At 41.0% G+C, this 22,761-nt stretch overlaps 1 protein-coding gene across 1 annotated transcript in view; it reads left to right on the top strand.

Annotated features, from left to right (window-relative positions):
- The window catches only part of ATP8B4 (ATPase phospholipid transporting 8B4 (putative)), a 272,810-nt gene that overhangs the window by 29,648 nt on the left and 220,401 nt on the right, over positions 1–22,761 (top strand). Inside the window, exon 4 of the mRNA XM_075530752.1 lies at positions 10,754–10,812. Coding sequence (XP_075386867.1) covers positions 10,754–10,812 — 59 coding nt within the window. The remainder of the gene's footprint in view (positions 1–10,753; positions 10,813–22,761) is intronic.

Raw genomic sequence — 22,761 nt, 5'->3', positions numbered from 1 at the left:
GCTTGGACGGTATCATTTTGCCCCTCTTATCTGCTGTTTTCCAACCTTTCTGCTAATTTCAAAGGGATTTTTCATACATTAAAGAGTCCTAGTGGCAGAGTGGGTTATAACTTGAGCTGCTGCCCTCAAGATCAGCAGTTCAAAACCCCCAGTTACTCCATGGGAGGAAGACACAGCTTTCTTCTTCCCCAGAAACCCAAAGGGGAAGTTCTACTTGTCCATTAGGGTCACTGAATTGGAGTAGACTCGACAACAGTGAATTTTTTACTTCTTCCAACCCCATATGCTTGGACACAATGGACACTGAATAAGGAAGACCAAAGAAGGATTGATGCATTTGAATCGTGGTACTGGGGAAGACTATTGAAAGTACCATGAACTACCAAAAGGACAAACAAGTCTGTCTTGGATGAAATGCAGCCAGTCTGTTCCTTAAAGGCAAGGATGGTGAGACTTTGTCTTCCATACTTTGGACGTGTTGTCGGGAGAGATCAGTCCCTGGAGAAGGGCATCATGAGGAAGGCCCCCAAGGAGAAGGATCGACACAGTGGCTGCAACAATGGATTCAAAGCATAAGGACAACTGTGAACGTGACACAGGACCAGACCATACTTCATTCTGTTGTGTATAGGGTTGCTATGAATTGGAACACACTCGATGGCCAACAACAACAACAACAACAGCGTTTCCTTATTCAATGTTGACAGTACAACGTGGTAGTACATTGTTAAGGAACCTTTGGTGATGAGAGGTTATGGGGTAAAATGTGCTCACATGGATAGTAGGGAGAAGGAGACCTCAGACTGCTTGCTTCAAGATTCTTGCCCCCCTTTTTTATACTAGGTGTTCATTATTCAAACTCTATTTTTTTATGGCTCCTACAAACTTTACTGACACGATGATGTCTTACCCACAGTTAAGTATTTCCAGCAGAGTAGTGTTATGTTACTCCAATCTTTTCCACTTGTTTCTTCGAGAAGAGGCACTCCTTGGGATGTTTGAGATGCAACTCTCTTTTCCAAATGGGCAGGCAAGCATGGGTCCATATGCAAATGTATTTGGTTTTGCTATCTTTTTTTTTTAATTTTAACAATTTATTAGGGGCTCATACAATTCTTATCACAGTTCATACATATACATACATCAATTGTATAAAGCACATCTGTACAGTCTTTGCCCTAATCATTTTTTCTCCTCTTTTCTTTTTTTACATTTTATTAGGGACTCATACAACTCTTATCACCATCCATACATATACATACATCAATTGTATAAAGCACATCCTTACATTCCCTGCCCCAATCATTCTCAAAGCATTTGTTCTCCACTTAAGCCCTTTGCATCAGGTCCTCTTTTTTTTCCCCTCCCTCCCCGTTCCCCCCTCCCTCATGTGCCCTTGGTAATTTATACCTCGTTATTTTGTCATATCTTGCCCTATCCAGAGTCTCCCTTCCCCCCTTCTCTGCTGTCCCTTGGTTTTGCTATCTTAAATCAGAAATGACCCCATCAGATAATTTTTACCAAGAGCGGAACCTGGGCCGTGGGCAAGGAAATAACTCATTGACATCTAGTAGCTTCTGACTCACTGAGACCCCATGGGACAGAGTAGAAGTGCCTAAAATTCTTTATGTAAGTGGAAAAGCTCATCTTTGTCTTTCTCTGGAGAATCGGTTGATTGTTTTGAATGCCTGACCATACAGTTAGCAGCCTAATGTGTAACTATTAGGGAGCCGTGATCGGAAATTAAGATGAGTCTTATTGTTTCTAGGTGCCAGCGTATCAAATTTCGACTCATAAAAATCCCACATGGAAAAAGAGAACAAAGAGCCCTGGTCACTTAGTAGGTTACACATTAGCTGCTCACTGCAAGGTCAGCAGCTCGAAATCGCCGGCTTCTGCTCAGGAGAAAGATGAGGCTTTCTACTCCCGTTCAGAGTTACAGTCTTGAAAACCCACCGGGGTAACTTCTACCGGGCCATTGTGAGCTGGATGGCAGTGATTTGGGTTTGGAATCTTTAGGGGGAGCAGATTGATAGGTCTTTTTCCATCGGAACAGTTGGTGGGTTCAAACTGCCAGCCTTTCAATTAGCTCAAGATTAATATCTTTCTCTCTCCCACCTCTCTATTCCTTTTGGTCAATGCCTTCCAACATTTAATTTTTTGCAAATTACCATGTAATGAAGTAAATGTGCTGTCTTCATTTAGTTATCTTGCACATTATGCAAAGCCCTTATCTTGGAGAATGCACCTGAAAGCATAGGGCTAAAAAGCACTCTGAATAGTAGCCTTTGATTCGGTTGAACCCGACATACAATTCCAAAGGCCTTTACTATTTGGGTGATTCATTAACTCCCCCCAATTGAGTTGATTCTAACTCATAGTGACTCTATAGGACAGCCCATAGAACTGCCTTGTGGGTTTCTAAGACTCTACAGGAAATTCTTGTTGTTCTTCTGTAGAGCCGATGGTGGTTTCAAACTGTTGATCTTGTGGTTAGCAGCCTAAGTCAGGTGTGAAGGCTATTTCACTTCCTGTACTAAGGAGGACTTTGGAGCTCTAATGACCCATTTTGGGGGTATCATGTTGTTGTGAGGCGCCCTGGTGGATTATGCCGTTGGTTGCTAACTGACGGATCAACAGTTCGAAAGCACCAGCTACTACTACATGGGGGAAAGCTCTACTCCAATAAGAGGTAACAGTTTTGGAAAACCAAGGGGGCAGTTCTACTCTGTCTTATAGGTTGCTCTATATCAGAATCACTTTAATGGCTTTTAGAGTTTGGTTGTTGTTGTTGGTTGCCTTTGACTCGATGCTGGCTCAAAACAACCCTGTAGGACAGATCTGAATCACTCCATTTCAAGGTTGTGATCTTTATGGAAGCCGAGTGTTGTATCTGCCTCCCCGTAATGGCTGATGGAGTCTGTGGACTTCTTGTTTAGCAGCCTAGTGGCAAGTGTCTAACGACATTCTATCTCTGCTGGGGTTATTGTCTTGCTCACTGGAATGGTGAGGAATGGCTTTATTTCCAGACACATGTCTTCGTTAGAGAGCTCAGCTTCACAAAAGCATACTAATCCTATTCCCAGCTTCATCTTCTCTCTTCCGGGGCTGTGCTCAGCCAGTAACACGGCATGTAAACTGTCCAGATATGTGCCCAGAAGTTCAATCTCAAACTCATGGCTCTTTAGCATGTAGCACAAGTGCCTTGGAGAGATGCTGTCATAAGAATGATTGCTCGATGGATGAGTGTAGTTCACTTATTCATGCAGATATTCTCCAATAGATTCCTGGATGTAATCATATCAGTCGAGAATGAGTGCAGGGACCTGGGAATTGTGCTTTGGGATGATGTCCCCAAGGTTGTTATGAGACACCTCTCTAAGAACACGGTTTTAGATTCTTTACATCACACACTGACATCTTTGGCAGAATCCCTTAGGGAAATTATCGTCTGAGCCAAGAACCTATGATAGTTGCATCTTTTCCCGGGAAATGGTCCGTTTTTCCCAACCAGTTGCCGGAGAGTTGATTCCCACTCGTGGCACTTACGTGTGTGTCAGAACAGAACCGTGTAACAGGCTGTGCAGTGGCCAATTGTTTGGAAGTAGACCACCAGTCTGTCCTTTTCTGAGGTACCTGCGGGTCGTCTCGAACCACCCATCTCTCGGTTAACAGCTAAGTAGGTTCACCATTGTGTGCCGCGGAGACTCCCTTTATGGAACAGCATTTGTGAAGGAACGGGAAACACTTTGTACAGGAAAGGACAACAAACCTCACTTTCTCCGTCCAATCTGAGATCCACCTGGAGCAGATGTGCTGCTTATCATGTTAACCACTTTCATTCTTATTCTTGCCTCTCATTGATCATCACCTTGACCTCTATTTTTTCGCCAGCTCTACTCTATCACATTTAAACTATTTTTTTCCTGCTGTGCATTCCTGAGTAGTTGCTTGTAAATTGTTCTGTATGTAAATACCCTTGCCTGTTTAAAAATATTTTCATTTTCCCTTCACTCTTGATTGCTTATTTGCCTAGATAGAGAATTCTGAATTTAAAGACATCTTAAAGCTGGGAATGTCTTGGAGCATCCTGTTGCTGATGGGAATTTCATGTTGCTCTGATTCTTGTGCCTCTGGGACTAACAAAAAATACTTTTTTCTCTTCTGGTAATTGTTTTGGAATATTGGTCTTTGTTTTTGGACTATCTCGACTATCTCTGGGTCTATTTTTAGTCATCTCAATCGACACTTTGCCCTTTCCCTTTGAAGAGCTGTGTCATGGTCTGGGGCAGAATTTTTTTTTCTTTCTGTTTTCACATTTTCCTCTTTGTCATTTTGATATCTATCTCAATAGACTTTAAAAATTCTTATAGGCTACCCTGTTTATCCCAATAAAACAATCTACGCATTAAACATTATGTTCAAGTGCTCTTTCTTATTTCCTGTTCTTTGCATTTGTGTTTGTTTTTGTGGTAAGTATAAAGGGAGCAAAACATTTGCCATTTCACCATTTTTTTGTAAGTACAGTTAAGCGACATTACTGTTTACCATATTTGTTCAAAGTTTGTTTCCAAAGTTTCCCTTCACTGTTGTTCTATTTTCTTTGTTCATATCAGCTTGTTCTTGTTTCTTGGGTATCATGTATTCTTGAATACCTTCAAGGTACTAATTAGAATGATTAAAACGTAACTTTTTATTCTTTTGTTTTTATGAAGATCTAATAGCTTCAGCTCCTTCTCTGTTGTGTCACTGGCTCTTCTCAGATGTCATGTGATTTATGATTGCTGACTTCGATTTACAAATAAAACGCTAGATTGATGAGTACAGGTGCCAAGGGTTTTATTTTTTTCCTTTTCCTTTCTGCCAGGACTCCCATTTTGATTGTAGCATCTGAGTCTGGTGATTCAGGGAGCAGGTAGAGAGGCTTTTTTGGGGGGATAGTCAGGCAGGCTGGCAAACTCTGCAACCGCCTAAGTAAGGTGGGCTTCCTAGACCAAGCACTTTGGTGCACTCTTCTTAAATAGTGGATGTGGAGATTCAGAGTTGATTTTTTCTTAAGCCTGAATACCCACCCTTGGTTCCCTCCTCGGTAATATTGTCTACTCTCTTTACAAGTATGGGAGAGAGGTGTGGAAAGACCCAGGAAGGAATTATGGAATCACTCTGATGATGTTTCTTAACCAGGGCTATTATATAATTTGTCATCCAAACTGGGACACTAAGTTTTGAAAGTGAAAGAGGATCCTATTCATGAGTTTGCCCGGATGACGGGTATAACATGGAACTGTCCCTCTGTCGGCAACACACTCTCCACACACGTCTATACTCACTCTGCATTTGGAACTTCTCCTGGGCTCTGCCAGGAAGACACTCTTCTACTGCGTGTGGCTGGAGTTTCTCCTATTTATTTGGAGAGGGAAGGTGTCAAAACGATCCTATATGCTTTCTGTTTTCTAGGCTTTCTTCAGAAGTTCTGCACCTCTTTTAATAAAGCATGTTTTTTTTCTTCCTGTAATTCCAGTGGGATTGTAGAAGAAGGGCAGATCAAAGTGCACAATCAGTGTGCAATCTTGAACTGGGAACTTTCACTCCACTTTAAACATATGCTGGTTACATTTTTTAAAAACATACTTTTGTTGGGGGCTCTTAGATCTCTTATCACAATCCATACATTCCTCCAATGTGTCAATCACATTTGCACATATGCCGCCATCAACATTTTCAAAGCATTCTCTTCCCACTTGAGCCCCTGATATCAGCTCCCCATTTCTTCTCCCTCCCTCCCCAAGCTGCCCTCCCTCAAGAACACTTGGATAAGTTATTGATTATTTTTTCCACATCTTACATTGTCTTCTGTCACGCCTCACTCACTTTTCTGTTATTCATCCCCCTGGGAGGGGGTTCTGGATTGATCCTTGTGATTGGTTCCTCCTTTCTCCCCCCACTCTCCCCTAATCCTCCTGGTATCTCTCCTCTCCTTGCCGGCCCTGAGGGGGTTATCTTTCCTGGATTCCCTGTGTTGTGGGCTCTTATCTGTAGGAGTGGTCTAATCTAATTTGTAAGGTAGAATTGAGGTCATGATAGTGGGGTAAAGGAAGTATCTAAGAGCTAGAGGAAATTATGTGTTTCATAGGTGCTATACTGCACCTGACTGACTTATCTCTTCCCTGTGACCCCTCTGTGAGGGGATGTCTAATTTTCTACAGATACCATTCACCTTGGGTATGTATTTATTCTGGGTCTTTGATGCCTGATAGCTGATCCAATCGACATCTCATGATCACACAGGCTGGTGTGCTTCTTCCATTGTAGGCTTTGTTACTTCTCAGCTAGATGGCCACTTGTTTATCTTCAAGCCTTTAAAACCTTAGATGCTGTATCTTTTGATAGCTGGGCACCATCAACTTTCATTACTACATTTGCTTATGCACCCATTTCAGCGATTGTGTTGGGAAGGTGAGTATCACAGAATGCTGGATCGTTAGAACAAAGTGTTCTTGTGTTAAGGGAGTACTTGAACTGAGGCCCAATGTCCATCTGCAACCTTAATTCTTAACATATAGATATGAATACATAGTTCTTTCCCCCTCTCATTATATATATATTTATATATGTACATGCCAGTATTTAGACCTCTATAAATGCCTCCTGGTTCTTTCCTCTATTTCCTGTTTACTTCCCTCTTGTCCCACCATCATATTTGGCCTTTGTTTTGGTTTAGTAATTCCTCGCTGCTACATTGCCCTAGTTTGAGTCCCACTAGGCACCCTATGACCTTCTTTCCATTGATTTTAGTTCACTTGTTGTTCCCTTGTCCCTGGGTTGGTCCATCCCCCCTCCACCTTCCTTTCTCCCACCTCCCCTTCTCCTGAACATCCCCTCGGAACCATAAACTCCAAATTATTTATCCTGCCTCTCTTATCTAGATAGACATGCAAATACATCAATTAGTGCAAAGCCAAATAAAATAACAAAGGAAGTCACAACCAACAAAACAATAACAGAAACCAAGAACAAAATAACAAAAACAAAAAGAAAGCCACTGACAAAAATGGAAAAGCCTATAAATAGTTCAAGGTCTGTTTGTTCACCTTTTCGAGTGTTTTCTAGTCCAGCCTGATGGGTGCCACACTCAGTCTCCCAAGTCTATTTTTGGTATTCCCCGGGGGTTTCATCAATTTGCTTCCCCTGCTGCTCTGCTGCTGCATGACCTCAGTGCTTCACCCCAGCATGATGGGGCCAGACTGTGCACTATTTCCGCACTGTAACTCCAGTGCTGTCCCCCACAGCTTCATAGTTCAGTGAGGGATTTCGTGTCCCCTGATGAGGCCAGCCTTACAGTCCTCCCCATGCGTTGTCTGCCTGGGCAGGAACACTGTCCTTGTGGCTTGGTGGACCAGGATGTCCTCTCCTGCCTCTCCATCCCTTTGCATTTCTCCCGTGTGCTCTAATCCAACACACCCCTCTCCCCAGGCTGTAGCCCCAGTGCTGTCCTCTGAAGTGCATTCTTCTGAGGGGGTGCTGTCCACATAGTTGGGATTGGGGCCGGTCCCACAGACCTCTCTATTGGTTCCCTCATACAAGCCGGTATGTTGTATTCATGTCTTGGCGCATTGGGTTGAAGCCTGGTCTCTTTCTGCTATTTATATTTTTATACATTCTTGTATGTCACTGACCAGGAAAGTTTATTATATCAATGGCACAGGATTGGGTCTACACTTGTATATCATAAATTCCTTGGTGATAAGTTTCCTTTATTACTCTAACATCCTGGAAGCATCCCAGGATGCCTATGAAATATCAGGCATTAAATCATTGAACTCTGAAGGATTCTCATAGGAAAATGTTTATGGGGGATTTGTTTTCAGCTCACCCTCCTTGCAGGATGTGCCTGTATAGCCAAGAGGGGTATATATCTCCTCAGACAAAGTTATAACATGTGGAAAAATGCAGATTTCTGCAAAGATATGGCAGGTTAATGGCAGAAAATAAACTGTAGGGTTTTAGTGCTGAGGCTAGAATTTTGCAGAGGTTAATGACAGAAATAAAAATTTCCTGCCAGAATTAATCCACAAAGACTTAATTCAGAAAGACAATACTTAAAGGAAATGGAGAAGCAAAGATTAAACCTTAATAAGAGTTCCAAAGGGAACACAGGACTTCAAAGCTCTAACCAGGTCTTATGATAGAAGAACCAATTGGATGCCCAGGAGTCCAATTGACCTAAACATAGAAATGGCTCCTTTGACATCTTGGGAAAGGGCTATTCTCAGTTCTTGGGGTGTGTAGTTACATGGATACTCTGGGCAGAATAGTTCCTACTTAAGATTTAAGATTAAGATGTAAGAATTAAGATTCTTGGTGCTTGGGGGTGAATAAAACAAGACTAGCTGCCATGGAGGGAACCCCTACTCATAGTGACTCCATGCAGAAACAGAATGTCTGGCCCTGCGCTGTCTCCATGATGACGGTTGCACATTGGACCACCGTGGTCCACAGGATTGTCATTGGCAGATTTTTGGAAGTACATCACTAGGTTGTCCTTTCTAGTCTATTTTAGTGTGGCCACCGTTCAAGCCTCATAACAACACACATGCGTCGACTAACAGATGAGTGGTGGCTGTGCATGAAGGTGATTGACGGGGACTTGAACCTGGGTCTCCCACCTGGGAGGTTAGAATTCCAACATGGATCCATCAGTGCCTCACAAAACACAGGACACAGTATTGACTGTTGTCTTTGAGTGCGCCTTCTACCAATGTGAACATTCAAAATGGTTATCACTGGAGTGCCTAAGTTCTAAAGTCAATGAATGCACAAGTTACATTTCTCAGTATTGCCTTTGCAGCTAAAGTAAGTTTATAGGTTCCATGTAGCTTGCCTGTGGTCCAGCTTACATTTGTACAGTACAGAAGAGAGCACCCCCCTCCACCCAACAGAATCCTTTGTCTTCCTGCAGCAGTTTTACTGCTCCTAGGCCAACGGGTGGTTGCATAATTAATCTTGCTTTTTAAGCATTTAAGTCTTCTTACCTCTCAAAGGAGCATTTTTGTTTGTTTATCTGATGTTTCTGGTTTTTGTTGGGGAGTTAGTCAGAAAGAAGAGATTGCACGTTTTTGTTTTTTTTTGAGATTGTACTTTTATAGCCAGTTTTAAAAATGTTTCTTTCAGGCGGATGGTTGGTTGAGAGGTTGCTTCCTGGTGGGTTCTGGGTATCAAGGCTGTCTCCGTTAGAGGCTAGCCCACTCAGGTATTTTTAGCTGTTGCCAACCACCCAGTCTTGCTCCCATCCATGATCAGGTAAGCTAGTGTGATCACTGAAGACAGGAACAATCACCTATGGCCATGAGCCACAGGGTCTGCAGACACATTGACTTCCTCTTGGGATAAAGTCTAATGCACAGTACCTGGCATGTGGGAGTGGGTGCTAAAATATCCTCCTCCACCCCCTCCTTCTTTTCCCTCATCTTCCTCCTACTTCCACGTCTTCTCTGCCTTCCTCTTTTTCTCCCCCATCCCACCCCTAGCATTTGCCTCCAAGTTACTGTCCACTCTCCGGTGTCCCTTCCTGCAGCCTTGGTGCCGCAAGTGCAATAGCTTGAAACCACCAGCTGCTCTGCTGCAGAAAGACAAGGCTTTCTCCTTGGTAAAGAGTTACAGTCTCAGATACCCACAGGGTCAATCCTACCCTTTCCTGTGGGGACTCAGTGACAGGGAGTTTTTTTTGTTGGAATGTCCCTTATCACTCTGATTGTGCCTTCTTTAAGCACAAACTCGTATTCAAATTCCTAGACCTTTTAGCACCTGTTTCTTATCCAGGTAGAAACCACAGGATGAAAGACATCTCAGGGGGATTTGGTCAAGTCCCTTACCGAAGGGGGCGGGGCCATCCACCATTGACAACTACTGATTCCTTTCCACTTTGCTCATCATCTTCCCATAGTTTTCCCTATTCCACCACTTAACCCTTTGTCAACTCTCTATCCAGTTAATTGAGAGAAAGAGCTTGTTAACTTTACTAAGAAACAAACAAACAAAACTCTGTTGGTGTTCCTGGTGCATTTTTGTTGTTGGACAGCAGCAAATATTTATTTCTCTACCGTCACTATCATTGGGAATTTTTTTCTTTATGTATCATCAAAATCTGTTTCCCCCCTTTTATTTAATCATTTGTTAGTCCAATTTGTATTTGTGTTCAGGAAAGATTTAATTTTCTAGGTTCTTCTGAGAAAGGACATCTTTCAGTATCCTGATCATGTGGTACTCTGGACACCTGCCTGGCTTCTTTAGAAAGTTTGTCCTTTGGTTTGATGGTCATACTGTTGTGGCCTCCCTGGCCACGCCTGGCTTTGTTTGCTTATATGACGTTTTGTGATTTTGTGGCAAAGAGAGAAATAACTCCAAGGTGGCATTGGACTTTCAGCAGCTCCTTCTCCTTTAGGATCAAGTTGAAGTTCAGTGGATGGGTCTTCGTGGAGCCAAAGGGGTGCAGAGAGTGGAGACACATACTGTTTTGCTTTAGGGTTGGCATCAGCAAGACAATGAGAAACAATTCAGCTTTCCATTGTGGGACTTTCCAACACCCGTTCCAACATGTAGGCTGGAAAAGCCCGTGTCCTTCAAATTTCAAAGGAAAGAATTCCAGCGACCTTGACGACAATCTAAGTCACCCAAGTGATGTTAGTTTAATGCATTATACATTTCTGTGGGTCTGAAATTTAATTTCATACCTGATTTCTCTCTCTCTTTTCAGAAGTGGAACGGGTGGTGAAAGCCAATGACCGTGAATACAATGAAAAGTTCCAGTACACAGTGAGTAAAGCACACCACACGTTCATGCTCGGGGGGTGGGGGGTGGGGTCTTACCTGAAGAATAGTGGGATTTGTGTCCTTGATGACCTCACTAAGAACACTCTTTGTTGTCTCATTTGAATAGCAAGATGTCACATGTTCCCCTAAATGGAGATCATGGTCAGGTTGACCCATGTTGCTGGGCATTTGTGATGGCTTATCTGAGACTTAATTCACTCCCGTCGTTAAGAGTGACTGGCATTACTGAAACCCAAATGAAGGCTGAACATGATAGTGGGACAAGAGGAAAGTAAAAGGAAAGAACCAGGGGCAAATGGCATTTACAGAGGTCTAAGTACAGGCATGTACATATGCAAATATATTTATATATGACAATGGTGAAATAGATCTATGTACATATATTTATAGGTTTAGTATTAAGGTAGCAGATGGACATTGGGCTTCTACTCAAGTGCTCCCTCAGTGCAAGAACACTTTGTTTTATTAACCTGGCATTTCGTGATGTTCACCAACCCGACACAATCACTAAAGACAAAGTGGGTGCATAAGCAAATGTGAAGAGAGTTGAAGGTGCCCGGCTATCAAAAGATATAGCATCTGGGGTCTTAAAGGCTTGAAGATAAACAAGTGGCCATCTAGCTGAGAAACAACAAATCCCACATAGAAGAAGCACACTAGCCTGTAAGATCACGAGGTGTTGATGGGATCAGGTTATCAGGCATCAAAGAACAAAAAATCATATCATTCTTAATGAAGGGGAGTGCAGAGTGGAGACCCAGAACCTGTCTGTAGGCAACTGGACATCCCCTTACAGAAGGGTCTCAGGGAGGAGATGAGCCAATCAGGGTGCAGTATAGCACCAATGAAACATACAACTTTCCTCTAGTTCTTTAATGCCTCCCCCCCACCATCATGATCCCAATTCCACTTACAAATCTGGCTAGACCAGAGGATGTACACTGGTACAGATACAAGCTGGAAACATAGGGAATCCAGGACATATAACCCCCTCAGGACCAATAATGAGAGTAGTGATACCAGGAGGGTAAGAGAAAGGTGGGGGGAGAAAGGGGGAACCGATCACAATGATCTACATATAACCCCCTCCCTTGGGGATGGACAACAAAAAAGTGGGTGAAGAGAGACATCGGTCAGTGTAAGACATGAAAAATAATAATTTATAAATTATCAAGGATTCGTGAGGGAGGAAGGGTGGAGGAAGGAGGGGAAAATGAGGAGCTGATACCAAGGGCTCAAGTAGAAAGCAAGTGTTTTGAGAATGATGATGGCGACAAATGTACACATGTGCTTGTCACAATGGATGTATGTATGGGTTGCGATAAGAGTTGTAGGAGCCCCCAATAAAATGCTTTTTAAAAAGTGACTGGCATACTCATTGGGATATGCTTAGTGAGACTCATGCCCTTTCTTGGGTTCATGTGGGCATAAGAATAATATGAACATGAGCCTTGATGGCATTACTTGGTGATGGGAATGGTGGTGGCGGTCCAGGCTGATAGGTGATGAATGGCATCTTGGCAACTTGCTAAGCAACTCAACCTGAATGTGGCGGAGAGTATGTGGGAGAAAGTTCCCAGGACTCTGATGATTAGGTCTCCAAAGTAAGAGGCAAGAGTGATTCATTTAAAAACACGGGCTTTAGGTGTCTACTGAATTTTGTTTTTTAAGGGAGGGTTTTCTTGATTTATATATGAAACATAATTGAGGGTCTAGTTTGCGACAGGCACTAGAATGTCTGGGGAACAACTTCATGGATGATGTCATGGGTCCTCATAAAGATCTTTCTTCTATCGCTTGACCTGTGGTACTTGCCCTATATTTGCCCTCTGTACGCTCGTGGGCAGAGAATTAATAGAGCTGGTTCTGCAGGTGGTGCCCTCCAGTCAGTTCTGACTCATGTGGGCACCTACCCCATTCTTTATGTCTTGTCAGCTATCATCTCTTATCTGTCCGATAGTGAATGACAAGTTTTTATGTGCATGACTTCCCAGTGCGGAACTTTATAGGATACGTGCCTGTTTCTACAAGAATTTGAAAATAAGAATGCTCATAAAAGATAATTTTACTAAATAAATGATTGAAAGAGAAATGATTGCAAATGCCACTGAAACAAACAAAAACCAAATTCAATGCCATCCGGTCAATGCTGACTCATAGCCACCTCATGTGAGCTTCCAAGACTGTAACAGGAGTAGAAAGCTCAGTCTTTCTACCTTGGAGCTGTTGGTGGTTTCGAACTGCCAACCATGTAGACTGCAGTTCAATGTATAACCACAACACCACCAGGGCTCTTTGATATGGTAGGAATGCCACGAAGCAAATTCCACTAAGAGAGTCAGAATTGCTCCCGGATCTCCAAGATCTGCCATAAGATTGAATGAACTTTATAAGTACACTTAATGAAAGAGAGTCCAAAGTCAAAGATGGATCGAATATCCATGAAAGCAAAACAATGTTGAGTGCTATGAAACAATGTGAATGTTATGGGAGAATTCTTTGGTGGTGTTCATCTGGCACTGCCAAGTGAATAGGCAGTGAGTTTTTTAGTACTTTGTTCCTATTGGCAGCTTTTTTCTGGATATGGAAATGGATGCATTGAGCTCTTTTTGTTTGATGCTATTAAATGTTCATCAGAGGTAGCTAATGACTCCTCTCTACGCTTGCTATGCTAATCATGTGAACTTGCGAATATGATTCGACACTCAATGTAACTTTCAGGATGTCGGTATATGAGTTCCATGGCGGAGTTCTTATTGTAAAATAATTTATTCACGCTCGGAGTTTGCTTGTCAATCTTGTAAGCTTGGTTGACGGAAGAGCAGCTTGGAGAGAAGACTTCCCTCCCAGGAGGAGGCTGACTCATGTCTCTTAGCCGGAAGGGGAATAGGGAGGAGACAGTCATTCCCAGAGGTAATGACGTCATTTTGTATGGTGACCTCACGTGCAGTCAGTTTGCTCCTCTGGCCATCCCTGGACTCAGTCTCATGCTGCCCCATACATTCTCTAGCCAATTCCTTGACTGTACAGGCAACCATAACCATCGAACTCCAAAGCAGAGGATGAGGCATGTGTTTTAAGACCTTGGGGAACAAACCTAGTCATTAGTAACCTGCTCTGGGTAATTATGTATTTAACTACTTGGCTTCATGTGCTTGTTTTCCAACATATAACAAGTATTTTCATATTGCACTAACTGTATAAGGAAAGTCCTGTTTTGTTTGCATTTTGTAAGATGATATAGTCTTCTAATATTTACAGCTATTTTTACTTTACATTAATGCAATGATTCAAACATACAGGAACATCTAAAAACAATATAATACTTATGTTCCCTCTACCTAGATTTCTCCTGAGTTAAATTTATACTTTGTTGTTGCTGAGACTACATGCAGTAAAACAGACGTTGGGTCAGCAGTTTATACACGTAGAAATTAGCAACATTATCTTCTTCGAGTTGTACCCTCAATCTCACCTTCCTTTTCTCAGTTATTACTCCACTGTTAACTTAAACTCACGTCCCAGTTTTCCACTGCTGACCTGAACCTAGAGAGGCAATTCTTAATTGATGAATATGCTAGTTATGCTAAACTGTGGTCCCCTTTTAAGATGACTTCAGCTGACTTTCAGTTTGAGATGTATAGATGATCTCGGGGCAATAATTTCAGGAGTCCATCCATGTTCCGTGGCTGAAGAAAATCAAGGGTCTATGAAAATTTTATGTTCTGTTCTGCATTTCTCCCCTTTGGTCAGGATTTTACCATAGAATCTTTGATCAAAATTTTCAGTAGTAAGAGTTGGGCATCATCCAGTTCTTCTGGTTACACAGCCAAGGAGACAGTGCTTGTGGAGGCAATTTGGAACACATTCCATATCCTTCTATCCCTGACTCTATTTCCTCTGTTGTTCCACATGAATATGAACCAATTGCAGCTTGCAAGTTTTTAGAGACTGCAGACACCATCTAGCCAACCAGGAGGTAGAAGAGAAGTACTAAGCATATTATCGGCCAATCAACTGGGATGTCCCATGCAACCATGGTCTTAAACTTCCAAACTAAGTAACATGAAGTGTTTGGTTACAGTTTCAGTAGCTACTTTTATATTTAAAAAATAGATATATTTATAGATGTACAACTTATTGACATCCAAAATCATTTGGGCAAGCCTATTCTTAATTAATATGATGTTCCATCACTGTTAGTCCCTCCTTTCACCCCTCCTTTCTGCCCCTGGTGCCTACTAATAAACCTAGTGTACATACATTTGCTGTTTCTTATCTTTCGATTTATGTAAAATCATACAATATTTGTCCATTTGTGATTAATTTATTTCACTCAACTTTATGTTGTCAACCTCTATCCACATTTTATCATGTTTTAAAACTTTATTTCTCTTTTTGGCTGAGAAGTATTCCATTGTATGTATGCACCAAAATTTGTTTATCCATTCATTCATCTGTTGAAAAGACTTTGGGTTGTTTTTATCCTTTTCTATAGTGACTAGTACTGTATTGAATATTGGCATGCAAGTCTTTTTGAGGTCTCTTTTTAAAAGTTTTGGGTATATGAGGGGATTTCCCCCCCCAAGAAAAACAACAACCCACAAACCCAGAATCACACTGGGAGGAGTACACAATTTTCCTGCTAGGTGAGCATCAAGCCATGCCCTCTGAGTTAGTGTACCCAGTGGCATCACCTGGGAAAGTTCTCTCTGGTGTCACAGTGAATTTTTTTTGTAAATGCAGTTTTGCTTGAACCTCATTTTTTTTTGTGATGGCTGATTTAAGGGAACAGTGTGCGGCTGTGAAATTTTATTTCCTGATTCAAAAAAAATTCTGCAGAAACTTGTGATGTTGAACACAGCTTACAATGACAATGCTATGGGAAAAACGCAAATGTAGGAGTGGTTTTCTCATTTCAGAAAAGGTGAAATGTTGATTGAGGACAAACCTCTTTCTAGACGTCCATCAACTTCACAAATGGATGAAAATGTTGACTAGTGGTGCACTTGGAGTTGGTTCCACCAGGCCAGACTGTTAATCAAGCTCTCTATTTAGAGGTTCTGAGAAGATTGCATTTAATAGTGTGCGACAAAAAAGGCTTGATTTGTGGTGGATGGAGGACTGGTTTTGCCACCACAACAATGTACCTGCTCATGCACCCATCTCAGGATGCCAGTTTTTAGCAAAAACAGCAGACCTCTCTTGCCCCGTGCACCTGACTCACCTGACTTCACTCCATGTGACTTTGTTTCCGGGAATGCAGAGGGACATCAAAGGAGAGCAATTTGGTGACACAGAAGAGGTGAAGAAAATAACGAGGGAGGTGCTGTCAGCCATCCAAACAGATGAGTTTGAAAAATGTTTCCAAGAATGGAATCGCAGTGGTGCCAGGCTATCAAAAGAGATAGTGACTGAGGTCTTAAAGGCTTGAAGATAAGCAGCCATCTAGCTCAGAAGCAACAAAGTCCACATGGAAGAACACACCAGCCTGTGTGATCGAGTGGTCCCGAAGGGATCAGTTATCAGGCATCAAAGAACAAAAAAATCATATAATTGGCTGCACACCTCCATGATAGGATTGCGGAAGACAAATGGGTGCATAAGCAAATGTGGTGAAGAAAGCTGATGGTGCCCGGCTATCAAAAGAGATAGTGTCTGGGGTCTTAAAGGCTTGAAGGTGAACAAGCGGCCATCTAGCTCAGAAGCAAAAAAGCTTGCATGGAAGAAGCACACCAGCCAGTGAGATCACGAGGTGCCAAAGGGACCAGGTATAAGGCATCATGCAAAAAAAAAAAAAAGAGAGAGATATATGTATATGTGTGTGTGTATATGTATATGTATATGTGTATATTGAATGAAGGGGGAAGTGCAGAGTGGAGACCTAAGGCCCAAGTGTCGGCCACTGGAGATCCCCTCATAGAGGGGTTTAGGAGAGGAGATGGGTCAGTCAGGGTGCGAGTTAGTACCAATAAAGAAAACAGCTTTCCCCAGATCCTGGATGCTTCTTCCCCCCAACTACCATGATCCGAATTCTACCTTGCAGGGCTGGACAGGGCAGAGTTTGTACACTGGTACATATGGGGGCTGGAGGCACAGGGAATCCAGGGTGGATGATACCTTCAGGACCAAGGGTGTGAGGGGCGATCAGAAGTCAACCCAGCCTATTCCCCACAGCTCAGAAGCTAATCATGTAGCTGTATACAAACTGTGTGTACTATAGACTCTTTGTTTCATGACTTTGTGTAGAGGTGAGTCCCTGCATGGTAAGGTTCAAGTCCATCAAAAGATACCTTGAAAAAAAAGACCTGGTGATCCACTTTCAGCCCGTGAAAACTCTAAAGAACTGTGGTTCGACCCTGACACACCTGAGGGCAACATGAGTTGGAATCTGTTCAATACAACTGAATGCTCGGGGTTTTTAGGGTGAAGGTAGAAAAGAAAAGCCAGGTATATTTCGAAGCCAGACAATTCCCACCAACTCATTTGCACTCACTCTGATTGAGGGACGATTACCTCATCCAGGCTGCTTCCATCTGCCCACTATGGGTCTCCAAGCTTCCACCCTTGCCCCCTACATTTTAGTATCAACAGCTCTTTTACAATCATCTCATTCTGTTGCTCCGAATGGCTCTCCATCTCAAGAGAGACACTAGCTCTTTCCCAGAAATGTGGTGCCTTGCTGGATCATTACCCATCCACCTAGTAATTTCTTTGACCTCATGTCACTAAAGTTATGCACCAACTACAAAAGCTATTGATGAAGAGATTGAAGAATTCTCCCAAGGACTTCCGTCAGAAACTGCATTAGTAATGATTGATGATGGGGATGGAAAGTTACCCCAAAGAGGAAAGAACAGTAGTTGACACATTGGGTCTTGGTGATATAAATGAAGCTATAGGTCACGTGATAGAGTTTTGCAAGATCAACGACTTACAGAAAAAAAGGCAAATACCTTTTTTTCAACAACACCAGTGGAGAATAATTGTGTGGACTTCTCCAGATGAAATACACAGAAATCAAGTTGACTGCATGTGTTGGGAGAAACTATGGAGAAGCTCAACATCGGCAGCTAAAACCACGCCAGGGGCTGGCTGTGGAAAGGTTACTATATGTAAGTTCAGGTTAAAGCTGAAAAAAATGAAAACCACTCCACAGGAGCCAGAATAAGACCTTCAGTCTACCCCACCTGAATTCTGAGACCGTCTCAAGAACAGATCTGGCATCGTGAACACTAATGGCAGAAGACCTGATGGGCTGTGGGAGGACATCAGGAACACCATTCATGATAAAAGCAAGAGGTCATTAAAAAAGACAGGAAAGGGGAAACAAAAGATCAAAATGGATGGCAGAAGAAACTCTGAACCTGGCTCTTAAGAGTAGAGTCTCCCCGGGTCAGTCAGGGTGAGATGTAGTACCGATGAAGAACACAGCTTTCCCCCAGATCCTGGATGCTTCCTCCCCCCAACTACCATGATCCGAATTCTACCTTGCAGGGCTGGATAGGGCAGAGGTTGTACACTGGTGCATATGGGAGCTGGAGGCACAGGGAATCCAGGGTGGATGATACCTTCAGGACCAGGGGTGTGAGGGGTGAGGTTGGGAGAGTGGAGGGTGAGTGGGTTGGAAAGGGGAAACTGATTACAAGGATCCACATGTGACCTCCTCCCTGGGAGATAGTCGGCAGAAAAGGGGGTGAAGGGAGACTCTGGATAGGGCAAGATATGACAAAATAACTACGTATAAATTACCAAGGGCACGTGAGGGAGGGGGGAGCGGGGAGGGAGGGGAAAAAAGAGGACCTGATGCAAAGGGCTTAAGTGGAGAGCAAATGCTTTGAGAATGATTGGGGCAGGGAATGTGCACATGTGCTTTATACAATTGATGTATGTATATGTATGGATTGTGATAAGAGTTGTATGAGCCCCTAATAAAATGTAAAAAAAGAAAAGAGGAGAAAAAAAAAAAGAAAATGATTAGGGCAAAGAATGTACAGATGTGCTTTATACAATTGATGTATGTATTGTATGAGCCCCTAATAAAATGTTTAAAAAAAAAAAGAATGGAATTGCAGATTTCACAAATGTATTAAGTATAATGGAGAGTACTTTGAAGGTGATGAAGTTGTTTTGTAAAAAAAATTTAAATACACAGTTTTGAAAAATAAAAACTCCATTTTTTGGGGGGGTGCCCCCTCATATAGCTAAGAGCAGAATTCTGGGGTCAGATGGTAGTTCTCTTTTTTGGTTTTTTGAAGAATCACCACAAGGTTATCAACAATGTCTACACCATCTGTGCCATTTTATTCTCAACAGATAAGAAGGTTTCCAATTTCTCCACATCCTCATCAACAAATATTATTATTTTAAAAATTATTATTTTTAGTGTTCATCATCTTATTAGGAGTGAAAGAGATTACTGTTTTATTTTCATCTGTCTGATGACTAATGATACTTAGTATCTTTTCATGTTTTTTTGGGGGGGCATTTGAATGTCCTCTTTGGGGCTATGTGCCTTTATCCATTTTGTTTGGGTTGTTTGTTTGCTGTGAAGTTTCGATTATATTTTTATTAGATTTATGTCAGATATATGGTTTCTGAAGATATTCTCCCAATCTCTATCTTGCCTTTTCACTTCTTGGTAAAGTTTTTGACTAACAAAACTTGAAATATTTTATGGAATACCATTTATTTTGTCTTTTGATGTTTGTGCTTGTGTTTAAAATTATATCAACCTTCGATAGCCAGTCCCAACAGTGCCCTCCCTAACAATTTTATGATTTTCATTTAAGTCCTTAATCCATTTAAAATTTGTTTTGGTGCATGGTGTTAGGCAGGGGTTCTGATTTTCTTTTTCTGCATATGGAAATCCAAATTTCTCAGTACCTTTTATTGAAGAGACTTTTCCCCACCCGCCCCACCCCAACAGATTTAGCATCCTTGTCAAAATCAATTGACTGTAGATGTGTGAACTATTTCTGGACTTTCAGTTCTGTTGTACTGTTTCATGTGCCATTTGCCAAGTTGTTTTGATTATGATAGTTGGGTAGTAGGTTTCAATATTAGGAAGAGTATATCTCCCTATTTTGTTCTCCTCTTTCAGCATTATTTTAGTTATTTGTGGCCTCTTGACATTACCTACATATAAATTTGAGGACTGGTTTTCAATTTCTGTAAAGAAGGCAATTGGAAGTTTGATGGGATTGTGTTGATTCTGTAGATTGTTTAGCATAGTATTAACATCATAACACGAAGTCTTCTAATCGATGAACATGGAATATCACTTTACTTATTTAAGTCTTCAATACTTTTTCAGCTTTGATGAATAGTTTTCATTATTTAAGTCCTTCGCAGCCTTGTTCAGATGTATTTGAGTATCTTATTCCCTTAGATGCTATTGCAAATGGAATTGTTTCCTTAATTTTTTTCTTTCAGATTTCTCATTGCTAGTATACAGAACCCAACTCATTTTTATTTGTTGATCTTGTATCCTGTGCCTTTGCTAAACTCCTCTGCTAGCTCTAGATATTTTCTTGTGGACTCTGGGGACCTCTATATATAGGATCATATTCATGGGTAGAACTAATTTTACTTCTTTTCCAGACAGGATATATTTTTCCCCCTTCTTATTGCTCTGGACAAGACCTCTAATACAACATGGAATAGAAGCGATAGAAACAGGCCTCCTTTCTTGTTCCTGATGTCACAAGGAAATCTCCAAGTTTTTCCCTATTAAGTATAATGCTATTTGCTGGCCTTTTACATATACCCTGAATCAGACTGAGGAATTTCCTTTCCAATCCAGTCTTCTCTGGGTTTCCATTAATAAAGGGTTTTAGACCTTATCAAATATTTTTCTTCATCCAAAGAGATGATCAGTAGGTTTATTCCCTTTGTTCTATTGATGTGGTATATGACATTGATTGATTTTCCAATATTGAACACTCCCTGTGTTCCTGGAGTCAATCCCACTTGGTCATGATATATGAATTAAAAAATGGATTCTGTTCACTAGTATGTTTTAAGGTTTTTGCATTTATATTCGTAAGATGTAGTTTTTTAATCCCTTGTGTCTTTGTATGGTTTGAGAACAAGGATTATGTTTATTCCATACATGAATTAGGGTGTATTCCTTCTTTATTTTTGGAAGACTTTAAAGAGCATTGGTATCAGTTCTTCCTTAAATGTTTAGTAGAATTCTCTGCTAAGCCATCTGGTTTAGTTTTCTTTCCCCCTCCTTAGGAGGTTTTTGTTCACTGATTCAATCTCTCCACATGCTATAGGTATGCCGAGACTTTCTATTTCCACTTGAGTCAGTTTGAGTAGGTGTGTGCTTTTAGGAACAGTTCATCCAGGTTTTCCATTTTGTTGACATAGAGTAGTTGAAAGTACTCTTGTTATAATTCTCTTTATTTCTATTGGGTTGACTTGTTATGTCTATTATTTAATATTTTTCTTATTTGCATTTTCTTTTCTTTTGTCAGTTTAGTCTGCCAATTGTCAGTTGGGTTTGTCAATGTTATCGGTCTTTTCAAAGCACTATATCATTTGATTAAAAAAAATTTTTTTTTATGAGAGTGACGAGTGCAACGAATGTATAAGGGTGCTTTGCTCATGTGATGTATGTACAGATTGTGATAAGAGCCTTATGAGCCCCAATAAAAAGATTAAAAATTTTTTTTTTAAATTTTCTATTTTTCATATTATTCTGCTCTGATCTTTGTTGTCATTATTTTTTTCTTATCATAGGTTAGGCTTAGTTTGTTCTTTTCTAGAGTTCTTAAATTGGGCTGTTAATTTGAGATTTTTCTTCTTTTTTCATGTGGGCACTGATTGCTATAAGTTTTGCTTCAAATACAGCTTTTACTGTACCCCATAGGTTTTGGTATGATGTACCTCCATTTTCATTTGACCCTAAGAAATTTGTGATTTCTCTCTTGTTATGTTGGTAATTTAATGATGTGTTGCTCAATTTCCATGTTTGCATATTTGGCAGGTTTTATTATTTTATTTTCTATTACTAGTTTCTAACCCCATTTTGGTTTGGTCAGAAAAAATACTGTGTATGATTTCAGTCTTTTAAAATTTATCACAACTTATTTTTTAATCTTAAAGTGTGGTCTATCCTGAAGAATGATACACATGCAATAGAGTAGGATGTGTATTATACTGTTTTGGATGAAGTATTAAATATAGTCCACATAGTCTACATGGTTTGTATGTTATTTAGGCCCTGTGTCCTTAATCATCTTTCTAGAAATTCTGTCCAATATTGAATGTGATATATTGAAACCTCCAGCGATGATTGAAGTATGATCTGTTTCTCACTTCACTTCTATATGTGTGTATTTTTAAAATTTAGGTGTCTCAATGTTGGGTGCTCTATATTTGTAATGGTTAAATCTTTAAAATGAATTGGCTCTTGTAATCACTTTGTAATTACCCCCTTGCTTTATTTGATTCTTCTTCTTTAACAGTTTTGTTGTCATATGTTTCACATCTCACCCAATTTAGTTGTTTAATCGTGTGAGGAAGAATTGCACAATCACCACCACATTCAATTTCAGAACATTTTCTTTTCATATTCCTTGTTAATAGTTCCTCATTTCGCCCCCGTAAAGCCCATTTTTATATCTTCAGACAGATTTTGTCTTAAAGTCTACTCGGTCTGCTATTCAGTTTACCACATCAGCTCTCTTTTGGTTACTTGCTTGGAGTTTCCCCCTCATCTTTCATTTTCAACCTATATATATATATCCTTGGGTTGAGGTGGTCTCCAAATTTAGGATTATAATTTTCAAAAATTGTTTTAGATCTTTTAAAGCTAATGATATGCTAGTGATACAGAAATTATTTTCTCTTAAGCTTTCATGACATTGCACCAAAATCACAGAGCTATGCAACCATGGCTCTGTTTTCTATTGTGCTACC

The sequence above is a fragment of the Tenrec ecaudatus genome, chromosome 14, assembly GCF_050624435.1.
Source record: "Tenrec ecaudatus isolate mTenEca1 chromosome 14, mTenEca1.hap1, whole genome shotgun sequence".
Classification (NCBI taxonomy): Eukaryota; Metazoa; Chordata; class Mammalia; order Afrosoricida; family Tenrecidae; genus Tenrec; species Tenrec ecaudatus.
Note: the sequence above shows the minus strand (reverse complement) of the source record. Positions and strands in the feature narration are given on the sequence as shown.